This window comes from Semicossyphus pulcher, unplaced genomic scaffold, assembly GCF_022749685.1.
Source record: "Semicossyphus pulcher isolate SPU_LCO1_2020_fin unplaced genomic scaffold, fSemPul1.0.p SCAF_5, whole genome shotgun sequence".
NCBI lineage: Eukaryota > Metazoa > Chordata > Actinopteri > Labriformes > Labridae > Semicossyphus > Semicossyphus pulcher.
Window position 1 is genome coordinate 7,091,229 of NW_027211726.1, and position 17,277 is coordinate 7,108,505.

Sequence of the window (17,277 nt, forward strand, 5' to 3'; positions counted from 1 at the left end):
ACAAAACTGGCCAAACTGATTGTAAAAAGTTAACAATGTAAAAATGACAATTCAGAACTAACACAGACACAATTTTGTATATTTGTATATTTGTATTCATCTGCAACTTGAAACAAGGATATGGCAGTTGGTAACACTATACCAATGAAACACATTTTCCAGAAAATACTTAAAATACCAAACAATTTAATTGCATTAAAATAGAATATATTCTTACAGCATCGGCAGAATTTGTGATGTTTTTACAAATTATTATTAGTTTTAAAGAAACATAAAAATATCAAGTAAAAACTACAATATCTCCCACTAGCTTATAAATATGCGCAAACATGGCGCACTGTGTGTCTCCCTGGCGACGAAGCGGAACCGGAAACAGTGCGGAGATGTCGAAGCGCAGAATGAATTATGTGAGAATCAAACAGTCCGTGAAGCTGTTGTGGCTCTAAATCTTAAATTTTTTGTCCATGTTTTGCTCATATATTCCTTACTTGCTCATTTTGGCCTGTTGAGGTAAGATAATCCGTCCTTTTAAGTCCGGGTCAGGCTGTGGAGTGCAGCCAGTTAGCTTGAATATTAGCTTAAAACTACGCTGGCTTCACACACAACAGAGAATGGGTGGAAGGGGTGCGCTTGATTTGAATACATTGGCAGCTCCTGTCTCCCTGGGTTCACTAGTTGTCCAACGTTTCTGTCAGAAAACTTGACACTTGGGCTATAAGTTAGTAAGAATAAAGCTCCCCTGGTCATTGCAGTTAGCAAACTATAATTGATAAAGTCGCTTTCACAATCCTAACATATATTCGTTACATAATTAGTAGCATAACGTGGATTTACTTGGGAGGTCGTCCACTTAATGTAAATCTATACCATGTACATTCAATGACGAAATGTGAGCAATAAACATTACTTTGTTATCAGTTGTAGAAGACCCTTTGACTAATAACAACATACCTTACCTAAATGTAAATATTCTGTATCAAGATGTATTGCCACCAAAATGCAATTTTATTTCATGATGAAAAGTAAGACTTTATTTTCTCAGTCTTGACAAGCTGCCTCAGGGGTGCATAAGATTACATTTTGGAAATTACAGTCAGCTGTCAGAAAAAAATAGCAGGAGCAACTAAAAGTACCAAATTCAAAATGTTATCAAGTCAAACTGCAAAGGTATAAGCTTCATATTTACATTGCCAAAAGTATTATCTATTATACAGAAAAACCCATTTATCATAATGTTTATAACATGATTGGACCAATAGTATTGATGCATTAGTTTGTACATCCCTTTAATGTTGCAGCTTGCTGGAGTGGAGCTAAGTTTAACAACTTTATGTATTGCTAAGAATGTTACAATAATCTTAATCATACTTAATAATCTACAGTAGATTATATTATTTATGGATAATCTGAATCTTTGGTCAAATAAATGTTGTAAAAGTGAAGTGTATCCACCTGTGCAGTAAAGGTACACAGAAGAATATAATGGTGTTAAATATGCTTTACCTTAGTCATTGTGATGTTTTAAAGAAACTCATTTTCAAACTTTGTCACTGTTCACCAGGGGAGGATGAGTGCGGAGGCGGCTGACCGGGTGGCCGCTGTGACCAGCAGTCGGCCCAGCACGCCTCTTCAGACTTCCTGGTTTGAGTTCCTCCTGGATGGCAGCCTGCTGGAGGCACACCTGCAGAAGTCAAACCCAGGTCAGCTCAGCATTTATTATGATTAACATTTATTTTACAGTACTTTGTAGTGCGTTTATAGTGCTCTCTTCTCGACTATGGAAATGGAACAGCATTATAGTCAGACATCCTGAATGAATACCCTGTTAACTTTCATTGAGTGGTATATATGTCTCTGTATATGTTTCCACAGACCCAACACCGGTGCAGCTGATCGTCCAGTTCTTGGAGCAGGCGTCAAAGCCCTCGGTAAACGAGCAGAACCAGGTTCAGCCTCCAGCAGACAACCGCAGGAACCGCACCCTGAAGCTGCTGGCACTCAAGGTCGCTGCACACATGAAGTGGGATCTGGATGCTCTTGAGAAAGGGTGAGTTTTTGTCTGCGAAGGCTCTTTGCACCTGAAATGCAAAAGGAGCTTTTCATGTTTTTTATAAACTCATCCACGTTGCATTTAAGTCAAAAGGTCTGAAAGAGTTTCAGGGTTGCAGAAATTTGAAGTTGTAGGTTTTCATGCCTCTCACACCTGAGTGTATGTGGTTCCATGTTATGTTGACCTTTACATTTTTCAACATTTCAGAAGGATTACTGCCTAATAATCTTTACCGAAAGATATAATTATACAAGTTGCCAGTAATGTACAGTGGAAAATGTCTGTGCATGTCTAATAATAATAATGATTTCTCCTTTTTCTCTGGCAGCCTGACCATTCCAGTATTAAATATGTTGCTGAACGAGCTCCTGTGTGTGAGCAAAGTGCCACCGGGGGTGAAACACGTGGACCTGGACCTGTCCACTCTGCCTCCTACCACAGCAATGGCTGTCGTTATATACAACCGCTGGTGAGTAAGATCCACTTGGAAAACACACCAGCCTGAGTAGTACAAGAGCCTTACTTAACTACTAGAGTTCCATTTGTACAACTTTAAATGGACTTAGAGAGTGCATCTGATTTAGCTAATTCCTTTACATTATCAACAAAGTATAAATGTACACAAAATAGTCTCTGTGTAGACTATGTGTCTCTGTATAGTGTCTAATACTTCTCATGTCTTTCAAAGGGCCATCAGAACCATCGTGCTGAGCAGCTTTCCAGAGAAACAGACCAAACCAGGACCGCACCAGATGAACATGTAAGTTCTGCTCCTTCCCTCCTGTGTTCCTTCCTCTTACTCAGAACAAGCTGAATTTACTTACAGAAAATATAAACATACTCTTGCTAATCCTAAACTTATAAATGGCAACATCCAGGCTCGGTAGCACAGATATTTAAACTATCAAAAAATGTCCAAATTGTTCCTGAAGTTTCTTGTCTTGTGGCCTCTTTCAGGTTGAATATTGTGCAGCAGGAGAAAGAGATGACTGACAACATCCTAACTGTGGTGAGTCCTGATACGCTGTCACAACAATAGTTTCTTTAAGTATTACACATCTTAATAAGCTTGTTTTCCACTTTTCAGATACATTTTATTATGCCAGATAGTTTGGTAGATAAAATTAAAAGTGTGTTCTTCTCCTGCCCTCAGCTGAAGGAGCAGGCGACCGACTCCATCTGTGTCCTTGAAGGAGCTGTGCAGCTGAAGAAAGACTTCTACGTCCACACCCTGAGGACTCTGGACCTGCTGGCTGCTGACGCTGCTGCCAACGGAGAGACCGAGTCCTCGACTGCAGGGCTGCGAATCAGCGCTGACGAGCTGCACTGTCAGGTTAGGGCACAACACAGAATGCAGATTACATCTAATGGTGCATTTTTACTCTAAAACTTTGCATACACTTGTGTTTCATTGTTCAAACCCACAACTGGTCTATTTTGTGTTTCAGGTGCATTATGATCTGGGGGGTATTTTCTTCCAGCAAGGCTGCACAGACCAGCCAGCCTATCAGAAAGCCAGGGATCACTTCAGACAGACAAAGGAGCTGTTGAAGAAGGTAAGTCTACCTGTTACAGAGCTGTCCTGGAATGAAAACAGTCTGCCTCCAACAGAGTGCGTGGATCTCAGTCATTTCTTTCTTTTCTTTTCTCAGCTGGACTCGACCGTCCACGTGCACCTGGATGAGAAACGTCTGGCAGGTTACTGGAACGCCTGCAAAGCTTTGACTGAAGACTACGACCGCTCAGACTCGCAGACCACACACTACGATCAGATCAACAGCCTGATCAGAGGCCAAAACCACCAGGTGAGCAGAGTAACATCATGTGGAGTACTTTTTTATGTGAAACTGGTTAATAACTCCACTTCCTCTCTCTGACAGGCCGTCATTGAAGCCTTCATCAAAGACAACGTGACCCGAAATCTGCCAATCCACTTCAGACGCTCTGTTCTCAGAGAGTATCTGTATAAAGTCCAACAAGGGTGAGACCACAAATCAACCAATTAAAACTCAACAGTTTGCAGTGTGACAAAGCCGACAGATATATAAGCATGGAGAGAAGTTACTCCTTGCATTTCAGTGCATTCAAGTGCTACTTGATGACGTTTTTATCTACAACTTATTTCTAACACTCTGCAGGGAGTCGGGGCTGGATGAGATCTGCCACAAGCTGTGTGTCTGTAACGCCGTCCGAGACGCTTTGGAGGGAGAAATCCTCAGTGTGCGTTTCCAGCAGCTCCTCTTCAAGCCCAGTAAAAGGATGGTGGACTTCATTCTCGAGGTACTCGCTTCTTCTCTCATGTATACACGTGTCATTTGAGATTCTTGCTCGGGACGTTGCTCAGCTGATAAATGTACAAATTTCAGCGCAAACAACGGATGTCAGATTTAAGCCTGTAATTTATGCCTTCATCTGACCTGTAAAATCCATTTAACCAACTTGCGGCAGTGAAAAAGAACTATCTGAGTTGATGTTTCTATTGAAGTTGGAAACTTTATAGCCTTAATAAAACTGAACAGACGTGTTTTGTAGGATCTAATTTTCTCAGGTGATATAAGCTGTACTCTCTTTTGAGGAGATCAATGTGTAATTGGGACTGACAATCCATTCATCCATTATCTATACCGCTTATCCTGTTCAGGGTCGCGGGGGGCTGGAGCCTATTCCAGCTGTCATTGGGCGAAGGGGCGGGGTGGTGACTGGTCGCCAGTCAATCACAGGGCCGACACATAGAGACAGACAACCTTTCGCACTCACACCCACGGGCAATTTAGAGTCACCAATTAACCATACAAGCATGTCTTTGGACTGTGGGAGGAAGCCGGAGACCCTGGAGGCACGAGGAAAACATGCAAACTCCGCACAGAAAGGCCCACCTTGCCCAAACCGGGGTTTGAACCAGTTGCCTTCTAGCTGTGAGGCAACAGCGCTAACCCCTGCACCACCGTGCAGCCCATGACTGACTTGTCATGATGGTGAATTTGTAAGCAACATTTGCAGATTTAAATCCCAATTTCTTTTCCCTGCAGGTTTGCACGCTTTCCCTGGAGAAGGAGCGTCCGCCTGAGACATCTAGAAGAAACATGGCCAATTTCATGAAGTAAGTGAGAGCGGAGTCAGAGTCACTTTACTTTCCAAGTGAAATAAAATGTAGAAGAGACTGTTTTGATACTGTTGCAGCATCATGAAATCATCTTTTAAATGAGACTACTGTTATCCTGCAGGACTCTGTGCGAGAGCTTGGAGGAGCTGTCTCTGCTGTTCATGGTGTCGTCTCATAAACTCTTCATGGAGCTGCTGAAGGAGGAGGAGAGGAAGGTGCTGGTGGAGCAGATGAGGAAGAGATCAGCCACGATAAACCTCAGCGCCAAGCCTCTGCCTTCTTTCTACGACATTCCAGGTACAGCGACGAGTTCCTTGTTCACACTGTTGTCTGGTGATCAAGAGGAAAGCTTCTTCCTGCAAGTGATTTATATTTTAGTTCAGTGGTTTTTGTTTAATCCCCACACAGCTTCAGCGAGTGTGAACATCGGGCAGCTGGAGCAGCAGCTCATCCTCTTACTGGAGCCTCGCAGGATCAGACAGATCCTCATTGAACTGCACGGCATGGCGGAACGACCTTTCTGGAGGGTCAACAGTAAGGTCAGAGGTCAACATGTACTGGAAGAGAAAGAAGTGCTATTTTTAGAAGGACTTTTTAAATCAGATATTCCAACAATCCTTTAGATTTTAAGATTATTAGGAGTAACTTTAGTTGACAGCGTGATTCACTTAGATTCTTCAAATGAAGCTTGAATTTAACTTATTGTGGAAAATGTAAATGTACACAATTAAAATGTTTCTCTCTGTCTTGTGTTTAAAGTGGGAAGTTCCTCCAGACTACATCAACGTGATCCTCAGTATTAAAGACCACCTGACGAAGGACTTGGTTTACATCCTAATGGCAAAAGGGCTCCACTGCATATCTATAAAGGTGTGATTACATGATGTGTGCTCAGAAACAGATGGATGGATGGATGTATATTATTGAGCCCAAACTGTGATCTTATTATGTTAACGACACAATCTTGAAGTTCTCGGTTTTGTTCTACTTGGCGGCACCTGATGGCGATGATTTGTGCAGGCGCATACTTCCCAGTTAACCAGACGTCTACGGTTGGCTCCCTCTGTTATGGTTGTAACTCTTGATTTTCCTCGCTGACGGTCGCTTTCCTTTTCAGACTGTTTGCTTCATCTGAGCGTCGAGTTTGTTTCTTTTTCTTTGGATTTTACTTATTTTTAAAGTTGTATCTGTAATCATCGATCTTTTCTTTTTTTTATCAGCCATAGTAGATTACTGTTTACTCGCAAGACAGAAAAAGCAGCCGCTTAGCTCCGCCTACCCTCTCTGGCAAACCAACCACCGCTGGGGGATGGAAAACGCGTCACTAACTGGGCGCCGCTTGTGTTTTTTTTTCTGCGAATGTCGCCACAGACAGCCAGTCTGTAATACTGCAAATGTCTTTAAATTACTTTAAAGCAGCAGGTTATCCAGGCTTGCACAGGACCAATGAATACACAGTAAACATACATATCAAAACTAGAAGAAATAAATATTTATCAAACACTTTTAAAAACCACTATAAAGAATATAATACAGAAACATAAGCATACTCTATGAGTGCATTATGAATTATAGAACGGATATAATTCAATATAAACAAAAGTAGTGTAGCATGAGGAGATACTTTAGGCGTATTGTATTGTGTCAAAATGTTAAATACTTCATGTTTCCTCTTCTCCTCTCAGGACTTTGCCCACGCTCGGCAGCTCTTCTCGGCCTGCCTGGAGCTCGTCACCGAGTTCTCCCCGAAGCTGAGGCAGGTGATGCTGAACGAGATGCTGCTGCTGGAGGTCCGCGCCCACGAGACGATGGCGGCCGAGGGCAGCAAGGAGCGGCCGCCGTCCGACCTGGTCAGCAGGGTCAGAGGTTACCTGGAGATGAGGATTCACGGTGAGAGGATGGAGACACAGTGGAACTGTTAGCTGGTCTTTACCTGCACAGTATTAGTTTTTCAGTTCCTGATGTTGGGCTTGATGCACACTTGCTCTTTTTACATTAATACTGTAGTGGAATAAGGGATCAATTAGGAAGTATGAACTGTTCACTGCTCACATGATCACCACATCATTTTCAGAAGCACTAGATCACTGGATGTCCTTGTTTTATGTCTCCAGACCTGCCTCTGCGTCAGGTGGTCGGGGAGGAGTGTGTCGCCTTCATGTTGAACTGGAGGGAGAACGATTACCTGACTCTGCAGGTGCCTCCATCCCTGGTCATGAACAACCCGTACATCAAGGTGAGAAGTCTAATTTTCACCACTTTTAAGACCCTTACTGCCTTATTGTAACAGTTAGATGTTATAATATCATCTCTTAAACTTAATTTCCCAAATACTTCCTCCCAAGAAGCCCAGTAAACTTTAGTGGGTTATGAATTGAGTGTTAAAGATGATTCATTGCTATTATGTCAACTTAAAATTCACCCTGCTCCTTTTAATTGTCTAGATCGGTGGTTCTCAACTGGTCTAGTCTCAGGACCCACCACCACCTCCTTATTGACAAAACGTGACCCAAATTTCTGACATTTTTTAACCCCTCAAATTTGTTTAATGAAAAATGGTGCAGTTTGGACCTGAAATCGAGCGAAACATCACAGTACGTCTACATCACAAAACACTACAGTATACTAGCCAACCAGAATAACCAGTAGGTGTCAGTTCATAAGGTAGCAGCCGTTTGTCGACAGAAATAAACAAAAATAAGTGCAACATAAACGCAGCTACTATTGGGCACATCACGTTTCAGGCTTATAAATGTAACTGTAGCTGGGATTAGACAGCATGGAGTGTGAATTAACTACTACTGCACGCACGTCATAGGAAACCCATGTCCATCTAAATAAAAGTGCAGCATGGACTTTTTGCCACAAGTTTTTTTTCAAGCAGACATCCGCGACCCACTGAAAACAGCTCTGTGACCCACTTTTGGGTCCTGACCCACCAGTTGAGAACCGTGGGTCTAGATGCAACTTAAATAGCCTGCACAACATCCAGACTACCATGAATCTGCACATGCAGGCCGGGATCCTTGTTTTTTACGGTTAAAGTTTTGAACTCTGCTTTTCATCCTGAATTTCTTTTTAAGCAACTTTCAATGCTAATAAAACATTTTCCATACTGACACAGCATGACATCTGTATCTGATGATTAATGATAAAGGTGTCACCTCTCATCTGCTTCTTAGTCGTTGTCAGTTAATTTGTCAGGGAGACAGAAACAAGCCTCCAAATTAATTACCGGTATGTTGCATCATTTGTGGTTGATGTTTCAATAGGTTACTCTTGGGGTACATAATGATTTTATAAGGTCAGTGTTGGCCCTAGAGCTTCTTGTTGTGCCCCCAAGTGGCAAAAAACTGCAGGTTTAAGCCATGTATGAAGAGACAACATCAAAGTGCAGTTGAAGCAAATATCAATACAAAAACATTTAATTACAATCATATTTCTTTCTTTCTTTATACACACGTTCCCATATATCAGTTGTACAAATTTGGAAACACTATAATCTCCATCAAAACGAAGTTCACCAATGAGTTTTGCAATGTGTGACCGTCCACTGGGTCTGGGTGGAAGTAAAAGAACTCTGTGGTTTTCCCTTCTTACATTCATCCCCTCTGTTTCCTTGTGATAGATCGGTCAGCTGCTGGCCTCAACATGCAAAGAGCTCCCGGGTCCTAAAGAGTGTCGGCGCACAGCCAAGGAGCTGTGGGACGTGGTGGTGCAGATCTGCAGCGTGTCCATCCAGCACAAGAGGAACAACGACGGTAGAGTGGGCCTCATCAAGCACAGAGAGTCCTCCATGGGCATCCTGTACAGGTACACTGCAAACAGATGTCATGGTTTATACAGTTATACACTGTGTATGAGTTAGACTTATTGTGGTGTATTTTCATTGTCTGATCCATTTAGGAGCAAATTCATCACTTTTATCAAGAAACTGAGAGTAAGTATCACATAGGACAAACTTAAACCTGCTGTATATGCTACATTTTCATTGGATGAGGTGCTGTTGATGCAAAACTAACAAGTTTCATTTTTCACAGGAGCCGTTGGTGCTGACGACTCTCATCTCGCTGTTTGTGAGGCTCCACAGTATAGTGCGGGTATGTCTCTGGACATTTACAGCTGTTCTTCTTAATGATAATCCCTAACAGCTCATCTTATTCTTTCAAGCATAATCAGCAGTTGTCTCTTTCTTCAGGATGATATTGTAAATGAAGTCACAGCAGAGCATCTCTCCATCTGGCCATCCACTCTTCCAAAGTAAGAGCTTTTGATTTTCTTATTGAAATGTCAAAGATTTCTCGAACAAAGCGTCTGAATGTGATGATTATGTGTGCGACCAGTATACAGGCAGTAGATGTGGAGGCTGTTGCTGTGACGGTTAAAGAGCTTGTGTCCTACGCTCTCACCCTGAATCCTAACAACCAGTCGTGGCTCATCACACAGGCTGATATCTACTTTGGTGAGAAACGTACCATTAACACCAATTGAGTTTGCAGAGAAAGCTACAGATTATTGGGCTTTAATGATTCAATCAAGCATTTGATGTCGTATCAAAGGATTTAGAAAAATGGGGTTTTATCGCTGTCGAAAATTTCTAGTGGAGTTTTAAAAGTCTCTCGCAAAATACAAACTTTAGCTGCTAAATTTGCAAGGTAAAGTAAACTTTACCGTTTAACTAAAGCTGTTCTTTTTGTCTCTATCTCTGTAGTGACCAATCAATACTCTGCTGCACTGAACCTCTACCTCCAGGCTGGAGCTGTGAGCTCTGACTTCTTCACCAAAGCTGTTCCCCCTGACGTCTACTCCGACCAGGTAGCTCATTCACACAAAATCTATCTTCGGCAGTTGATGGCACCAAAGTATTAAAATATATCAAGTTTTGTCTTGAAAAATGTTTTTTCGCACCCTAAAATGATGTTTTACAGTTTGGGTCTGTGGCCACTAACCTCAATTTCAAAGCGCTTCTCACTGGCGCTTACTGTTGCTAGGTTACGAAAGTTGTCTGACGGCACATAAGTCTGTTTTAAATTGCTCTGTATGCTTAATAATTTGATTTAATCAAGGACAATTTCCAAGAAAACGTAAAAACTATGGAAAGGAATCGTGTCCTGACATTAGACTTTGAAAACTGTACCCTCGAAAAAACGAAATGATCAGCTTCTCCTCCGCCATTGTTGTTGACAAAATTGATCAGAAGTCCCGCCCATTCTTGATTTTGATTGGTTGGTGAGGGAGAAGTTACAATGACGAGCGCGAAAATGTTCTACTAAAACTACTTTCAACTGAGAGCGCTGTGACAAGCTAAACATAAGGAAAAAAGATTCTTAAAAGTCAGAAACTTAACATACTTTAGTCGCTGTGAATTGCCCACTGTTGTACTCATTAAAATTAACCGTTGCTCTAACAACACACTGACTGTTTGCAGGTCCTGAAGAGGATGATCAAGTGTTGTTCCATGATGAACTGCCACACACAGGTCAGAGGTCAAACCCGTTATCCCTTAAGTCAAAACATTAACTGCACATCTTTAAATTTAATAAGTAGACAGTTTGTTTCTTGCATCAGTGCTTAGAAAATATCTTATTTTAAATGTTAAACTAGACTGTGTCTCATTCTTGTCAGGTTGCTGTTCTCTGTCAGTTCCTCCGAGAGGTCGACTACATGACGGCTTTTAAAGCGCTTCAAGAACAGAACAGGTACGACACCACATGACACACTCAGCTATAATAACCTCTTCAGCATTTATTCTGAACATCTCTTACTTTATCTTCTTTTATCAGTCATGATGCCATGGACTCGTTCTACGACTACATCTGGGACGTGACCATCCTGGAGTTCCTCACACGTATCCTTTCTGTCATACAGACCATCTGATGCCCTGTCAGTTCTTCACAAAAACAAATCATGCAAGAAACATTTCGTAAAACTTTAGGGACCTTTTATAAAAACTCTAAAGAAACCTGCGCAATGTCACGTTTTTCTTCCTTAACGATGTTCAGATATTCACCACAAACGAGGAGAGACTGAGAAGAGGCAAATAGCGGTAAGCATTGTAACCCCCACTGTTCACTGGATTTTTAAAGTTGTTTATGCAACATTCTCAACTCATAGGTTTATCCTAAATATCCCATTTAATCCCTCAAGTTTACTGACAAGTAAAAACTTCACATTTGGCATTTAGAAGCATTAAACAGGGCTGAAATAAAGCTCAATCTTAACATTGTTGCCGAGGCTCCATTAGTTTTCTAACTTTTTCCTCCACCTCAGATCAAAGCGATCGGACAGTCGGAGCTGAACACCAGTAACCCTGAGGAGGTGCTGCAGCTGGCTGCACAGAAAAGAAAGAAGAGATTCCTGCAGGCGATGGCCAAACTGTATTTCTAGAAGACGTGAAGTGAACCACGGTCAGACTTTTCAGGGGGGTTGGGAATGTACATTTTATTTTGTTAAAGAAAATAATCATCTAAATAAATACAGTTGTTCATTTGTACATTTAATCATTTGGAATGAGTTCTTTTATAAAAAAAAAAAAAAATTACTATTTCCCTGAGTTACACAACAGCTTTGATACAACAGGAACACAAATTGAAGGAGTTTGCACCTAATTCAGTCTTTAGCACTTCAGCGGTTTAACAGCATGTATTTAAAAACATTAATCTGACCCTGAAGCAGAATTTAAAACATTTTGACTTTACATATTAAATATTCTACAACAATTGCACATCACTTTCAGTAATAAAACATTTCCTAGAAATGACACCCGTAATTTACAGAAAAACTTGACACTTTTTTTAAATAAAACATTTCTTTTTTTGAAATAAAGCACCATTTTGCTAAAAACAGATATAATCAAGCAAAAAGCTTTGGTCAAGATTGAAGAGTCTCTAAAACAAATGCACATTATCCTGGATGATGCAGTCACCGATTCATTTTACATCAGCAGGTGTGAAATAACTCCCATTTGGACTTTAATCAACCAGTGGCAAACTTGTTTCCAGTTAACAGGACTCAGTCTTTGTTTGTGGGACTTTAACCCGTCGTCTGCTTTGTTCACACTCACTTCAGAGTCTTCCTCTTGTTGCTCAGTGTGTGCAGGGTTTCTCTGTGCTGCTGGGAGGAGTGGGGAACTGGCTGTTCACCTCCTTTTGACCGGCTGCATCCTAAAAAAGGGACAGGTGTAAAGTCAGAAACCGGCAATACAACATCAAGAGCATTTAAAGACGCAATTCATCCCTGGAAAAAGCCACTGTCAGTCAAAGCTGGTGTTCTCTGTAATCGATAGAAGCAATAATATTTGAAATTGACGCCATAGCTGTGGAGAAAGTTGTACAAACAGCTTGTGGTTTCGCCCATTTTACATTCCTACAACACCCAGAGTGCATTGCGCCCCTCCCTCTGAAAGGAACAGCCCAGCGAGAGACGCTGGAGTGAAATACTACAGTTTCGCTGCAGGCGACTGCTCAGAGCGGTGCAGAATCAAAAATACGAGAAATATACCGGAAACGGGAGAGCATGCAGCTTATCAAGGCACCTCATGGAACAAATGATTACATTTTACGATGTGTTTTTTTAAAACTTAAGGGAACAGGAATATACAAACCAGCATGGTCAAGTAGTCTGTGTGCGTCTGGATGTTGTGTCTGTCTTCTTTCTTTATTCTATCAAAATCCCTCAGTGTTGCTTTAGCACACCGGCCCACTGATTCCACAAAGGGGGCCATCCAGTTCACACACGGCTGGGTGGCGTCTTTCGAGAGACCTAAACAGACAGAAAAAGTTTCAGTATTACAGCAGCATTTGCTATCAGGTGTGAACTTGAATTGGGTCTGCACTAGTTTCTATAAACAAAAAACAATCTATAATCTCACCTGAAACTTTTTCAACTGTTTCCTGTTGAATGAAATGGCACAGGACTGAGGCTGCCAACACTCGATGCTCAAAGTCCACAGAGTTTATGTTGAGGATACACAGATCCAAGAGCTAGAAAAGTCAAAATGGCAGAGAAAAACAGAGAGCGTTAGTCATTAATTATACAGATGCCTGTAAGCAGGGATCTCATACAGACATTTGTCTAGAAAGGTACGAGAGTGGATGTATAAAGAGAGGAGAAAGCCCTGATGGGACACCATTGATGTTCTAACATGATAAAACAGCCCCGAGATATGACCTTTAAAATATTGTAACAGTGTCAGAGGGTTTTTAGCTTTGAGTATTTGTGTCAGTAATTATGTGTTAAAAAGTTGAATACCACTAGTAAACCTACACGCGTCATTTGTATGTAAGCGTCCTGTGGAAACTGCGGCTCCAGCAGGTCAGAGTTTGAATTCATTGACGCCATCTGGAAGTAAAGCTTCAGCCAGGACAGGGCTGTTTCAGGACAAAGATTCCACCTCAGTGCCTGTAGAACATGCAGAGAGGAGAAGACTTTAGACATAAGCCTTTTAATTGACTATTATTGAAGAATGATGAGTCAGTGGCAGTCTTACCTTTAAGATGATTAACTCCATTTGAAGAATCTCCTCCTCATAGTAGGTCCCTGCAGTTATATAAGCCATCTGTGACAGCTTTGGAGGAATGGCTTCCTAGACAAACATTCATCAGGCACAACACATCAAATAAAACACCTTCAAAGTCAATGAGCCTCCTTACACTCTTATGTAAAACAGAATTTAAGTGTTAAATGTGGAAAGTCTGAATTTCGATTGTCTAGATCTGATCCCTTCCCAGTTCTTTCTTACCTCCATCTTTGATGCTATAAAAAGACAAGTTATCCCGATGAGCTGCAGCATGTTCTTCTCAATGTTGTTCTGGGTCATCATGAAGCGGTCAAAGTAGTCATGAGCCAGGTAGAACGTCTGTCGATGAAGAGTATACTCCTCGCTCACCTGGAAAAACCAATGACAAAGGATGTCTCTGTAAAGCTTTTTTTTTTTTTTAAACATATAATAATAAAGTAAAAACCATGACCAAGCATCCAGTTGAAGCTATACAAAAAATGTGACATAAATTTGGGATTGAGTTTAGGACCCACCTCAATCATCCAGTCGAGCAGGACTGATCTCATTTTGGGTTGTATTCTGGGATGTTTCTGCATGAAGCTCTTGCCGTGCGTGTAACTTTGCTCCCTGCCGACCATCTTCACCAACTCAGAAGATCTGTAACGTGCAGAGAAACAGAGCTGTGACTTGTGTAATTTTTCAAGTAAAAATGTGCACAGATTCTAATATAATTTTCTTACAGTTTGTACAACAGACTGATGCTTAATACTAATTCAAAGATTAAAACTAAACTGAAAATAGTCAGAAGTTACAGCCTTACAGAAAACTTGTTTACAACACTGTCTTGCAGGAGGATATTAGCTAGGAAATTGGAGTCAAACGGCAGAAGGCATGATAATCACCCGAGATGAGGTAGAACCAACGCCTGAACCGAGGAATCTTTTGAAGCGAGAACAGCATCATCACAGTCGACCTTGATTCCCTTCTCAGGAGCCTCGTCGAGAACGCGAGGCTTGGCAACACCTTCAGGTACCAGCTGGTTCTGAAACAGAGAAAAGGAAATTGAATGGAACCTAGGCTCTTATAAACACAGAGCTATGAGCAGTACAGAGACGATATTACTGCTGAAACAATCGAGTCAATGGGATGACTGGAGTTTGCTTACCATAAATATTTTATGCCTGCATTTTGTTCAAGGAATATCTACCATTTACTCCTCCTTACAAACTGAAAAACTGTGTAAAGGTTTACTTATTTATCTATTTTATGCCCCTGAACTGACTTTATTGGTTTTGCACAGGCGTATACAAGAGTATTGTAAAATTAAAAAAAAGAGGGACTTACCTTCTCACACTGCAGCTTCAACAGGGGCTGAACTTTTTTTCTGTTGCTTTGCTAGAAGAAAAGTTGCATGTCAGAACATCTAGAATATGCTTGTCTATTTAGTCACACAACAAAGCTATACAGTTTGATCTTAAATTAAGCGTTTGTTATAAATCTTACCTTAGTTACTTTGCTTTTCTGCTGTGAAACATTTTCAGATCTTCTCTGCTGGCGAACACTGCAAAGACATGACAGTGAACTCAACATGAAGCTCAACAAACAGCACAACTACAATATTTGATTCATAAAGCAACAAAAGACGTTATTACCTTCTTCTAGTCATGGTTGTTGCTGCTTCTCTCTGTAGAAAGGGGAACAGTTAAGAAGAAAAGTTAGTGTTTGTTTGAATTGCAAAACCAGGAAGTTGGAGCTGCAGCTGTCTCTGCAGCTGTCTCTACTTCCACTATACACTTTCATGCAAAACCGAGCCAGATGACAATAAAACTGTTTCCGGAATATTTAATATGCAAACTGTAAGACCTTATCATCGGCGCCAACTTTAACGTTGACCGCGTAAAATGATGAATTACTCTGCAGCTAAACAAGCCGTTCCCAACACTTTAACCCGTGACACTGCAAGTTATAAGTTATCCCCTCCAATAATATTTCTGGCCTTAAGATGCTGCAGCTACATGAGAAAAGAAATACGATGAACAGCACAAAGAGACATAAACTAAAGCCCCCAAAAGCTACAACTGCACCTTAATGCAGCAGCGACACAAAGGCCCTGGGAGGGAGGGAGGGAGGGCATTTTGTGCCATGTAACACTTAAAATGCTTAGAATTAAACATCAATCGACTACAGGATCATCAATAACAAGCAATGTCGCCCGTTAAGGTTTGTTTAATAATCTCTGTGCCACGAACTGTTAGTTTAATCATGACGAAGATGCATTTTCTTCCAACTCTGTTGCTGACAAAGCATGAACACACTGCAAAGAACTCAAAAGTTTTAGTTCACTAATATAAGCGCAGAGGATGTAAACTCTGCTTCCTCCACCGTCACAAAGAGTTTCACCATGCTAATATTAGCGAACTCTGACGCTGGATTAAAACCCCTCGGACAACAGTAACAGCAACCACTTTAATAAACAAACCAGCAAATTAACAAACAACTGCTGCTTAAATTAAAGCACGTGCATTTGAGTTCGAGCTGTAAAGGTAAAACTAGAAGCTGAATGTGCATGCTAACTTTGCCGGAACACTAATGTTTGTAGCTTACCGTCTGGCTTCCGAGTCCAAATTAAACTTGTTTGGCGCTCGCGCCAACAAATTTGCATTAGCAGCACATTGCGCATGTGTATAAATACTCCCAACCCTAAACTAGTTATCTACAGGTTAAAAGAGGTTAAGAAACGTTTAACTTGGCAAGCAGCTGTGACTCTGTTTCCATTGTTTCGTTTTCTTTTGAGTTGCTTTACATTTAGTTCAAACCGCCTTAATGCTGTTGAGTATGTTCCTTAACCGTTAAGTAAAGTGGACTAATCCTGCAACTAAATAGAGAACATATTCGTTTCCTGAAACCTAATGCTCTCTTTTTTTCTCCTTCCGCTCTCTATTTCAAGCATGAGATTATCAAAATCATTCTTACCTGACTGTTTCAGAAAATTTATGAAAATAATAAAAATCTTACATTAACTTCATCTCGTTCTTTTCTTTCTGTTCCTGTCAGCTGAATTTCCGGCCGCTCTATGGTGGGCGGGGATACAGGACGGGGCAGCCAATAGGAGAGAGAATCGAGTTTAGCGCGTGCTCCTGGAACGGGATGTAAACAAAGCAGGGAGCTGTCAGAGCTGCGCAGTGACACAGCTTGTGTTCGGTGCATAGAGGTATCAGGAGTCATTATCCAGACCGTTTATCTTAAATCTTCTTCTCTACAGCAAAGTTTCAATCTCAGTGCTTTAGCTAATTTGAGATACTACAGGGTATTTACAGTCTTTTACGTTTGCCATAAATTTAAGCTAATTTTCTATAAGCCGAATCAGATTGTCTATAAAACATAACTGAACATTTTGGCTCAATGAAGTACCACAGACTTAAGATAATGTCACCCCCTTCTGGTTTAATGTAGTTTTTAGACACAAGGCTAAAGTACTTAACTTAGGCTATTTGATCAATTTAAATCATTAAATTTAAATAGTACTTTACAAACATGTGTGTTTGAGTGCATAAAGTAGCCTAATGCTTTGTATTATAAATAATTATTCCATATAGTGTAAATCCAGGATTTTTTTTAGATCTA

The 17,277-nt window shown here is 41.0% G+C and overlaps 2 protein-coding genes across 2 annotated transcripts; one reads left to right on the plus strand and one right to left on the minus strand.

Moving 5' to 3' along the window:
• Positions 1-413: 413 nt before the first annotated feature.
• ints8 (integrator complex subunit 8) lies at positions 414-11,647 on the plus strand. The gene is made up of 28 exons (XM_069681174.1): positions 414-510; positions 1,562-1,700; positions 1,873-2,047; positions 2,379-2,519; positions 2,739-2,810; positions 3,008-3,059; positions 3,204-3,383; positions 3,499-3,606; positions 3,703-3,855; positions 3,931-4,031; positions 4,189-4,330; positions 5,080-5,150; positions 5,275-5,450; positions 5,562-5,692; positions 5,913-6,023; positions 6,839-7,043; positions 7,268-7,389; positions 8,782-8,966; positions 9,060-9,093; positions 9,194-9,253; positions 9,352-9,413; positions 9,497-9,615; positions 9,865-9,968; positions 10,582-10,632; positions 10,779-10,852; positions 10,937-11,001; positions 11,156-11,199; positions 11,424-11,647. The coding sequence occupies exons 2-28, from the start codon at positions 1,568-1,570 to the stop codon at positions 11,538-11,540; spliced, it is 2,988 nt and encodes a 995-aa protein (XP_069537275.1). The 5' UTR covers positions 414-510; positions 1,562-1,567; the 3' UTR covers positions 11,541-11,647.
• On the minus strand, positions 11,599-16,293 carry LOC138608569 (G1/S-specific cyclin-E2-like). Its single transcript, XM_069681173.1, has 12 exons — positions 16,258-16,293; positions 15,306-15,337; positions 15,157-15,214; positions 14,998-15,048; positions 14,556-14,695; positions 14,187-14,310; positions 13,894-14,040; positions 13,642-13,737; positions 13,419-13,553; positions 13,024-13,135; positions 12,757-12,914; positions 11,599-12,316 (listed from the first exon to the last, which is right to left on the minus strand). The coding sequence occupies exons 2-12, from the start codon at positions 15,317-15,319 to the stop codon at positions 12,239-12,241; spliced, it is 1,113 nt and encodes a 370-aa protein (XP_069537274.1). The 5' UTR covers positions 15,320-15,337; positions 16,258-16,293; the 3' UTR covers positions 11,599-12,238.
• Between the last annotated feature and the right edge of the window lie 984 nt (positions 16,294-17,277).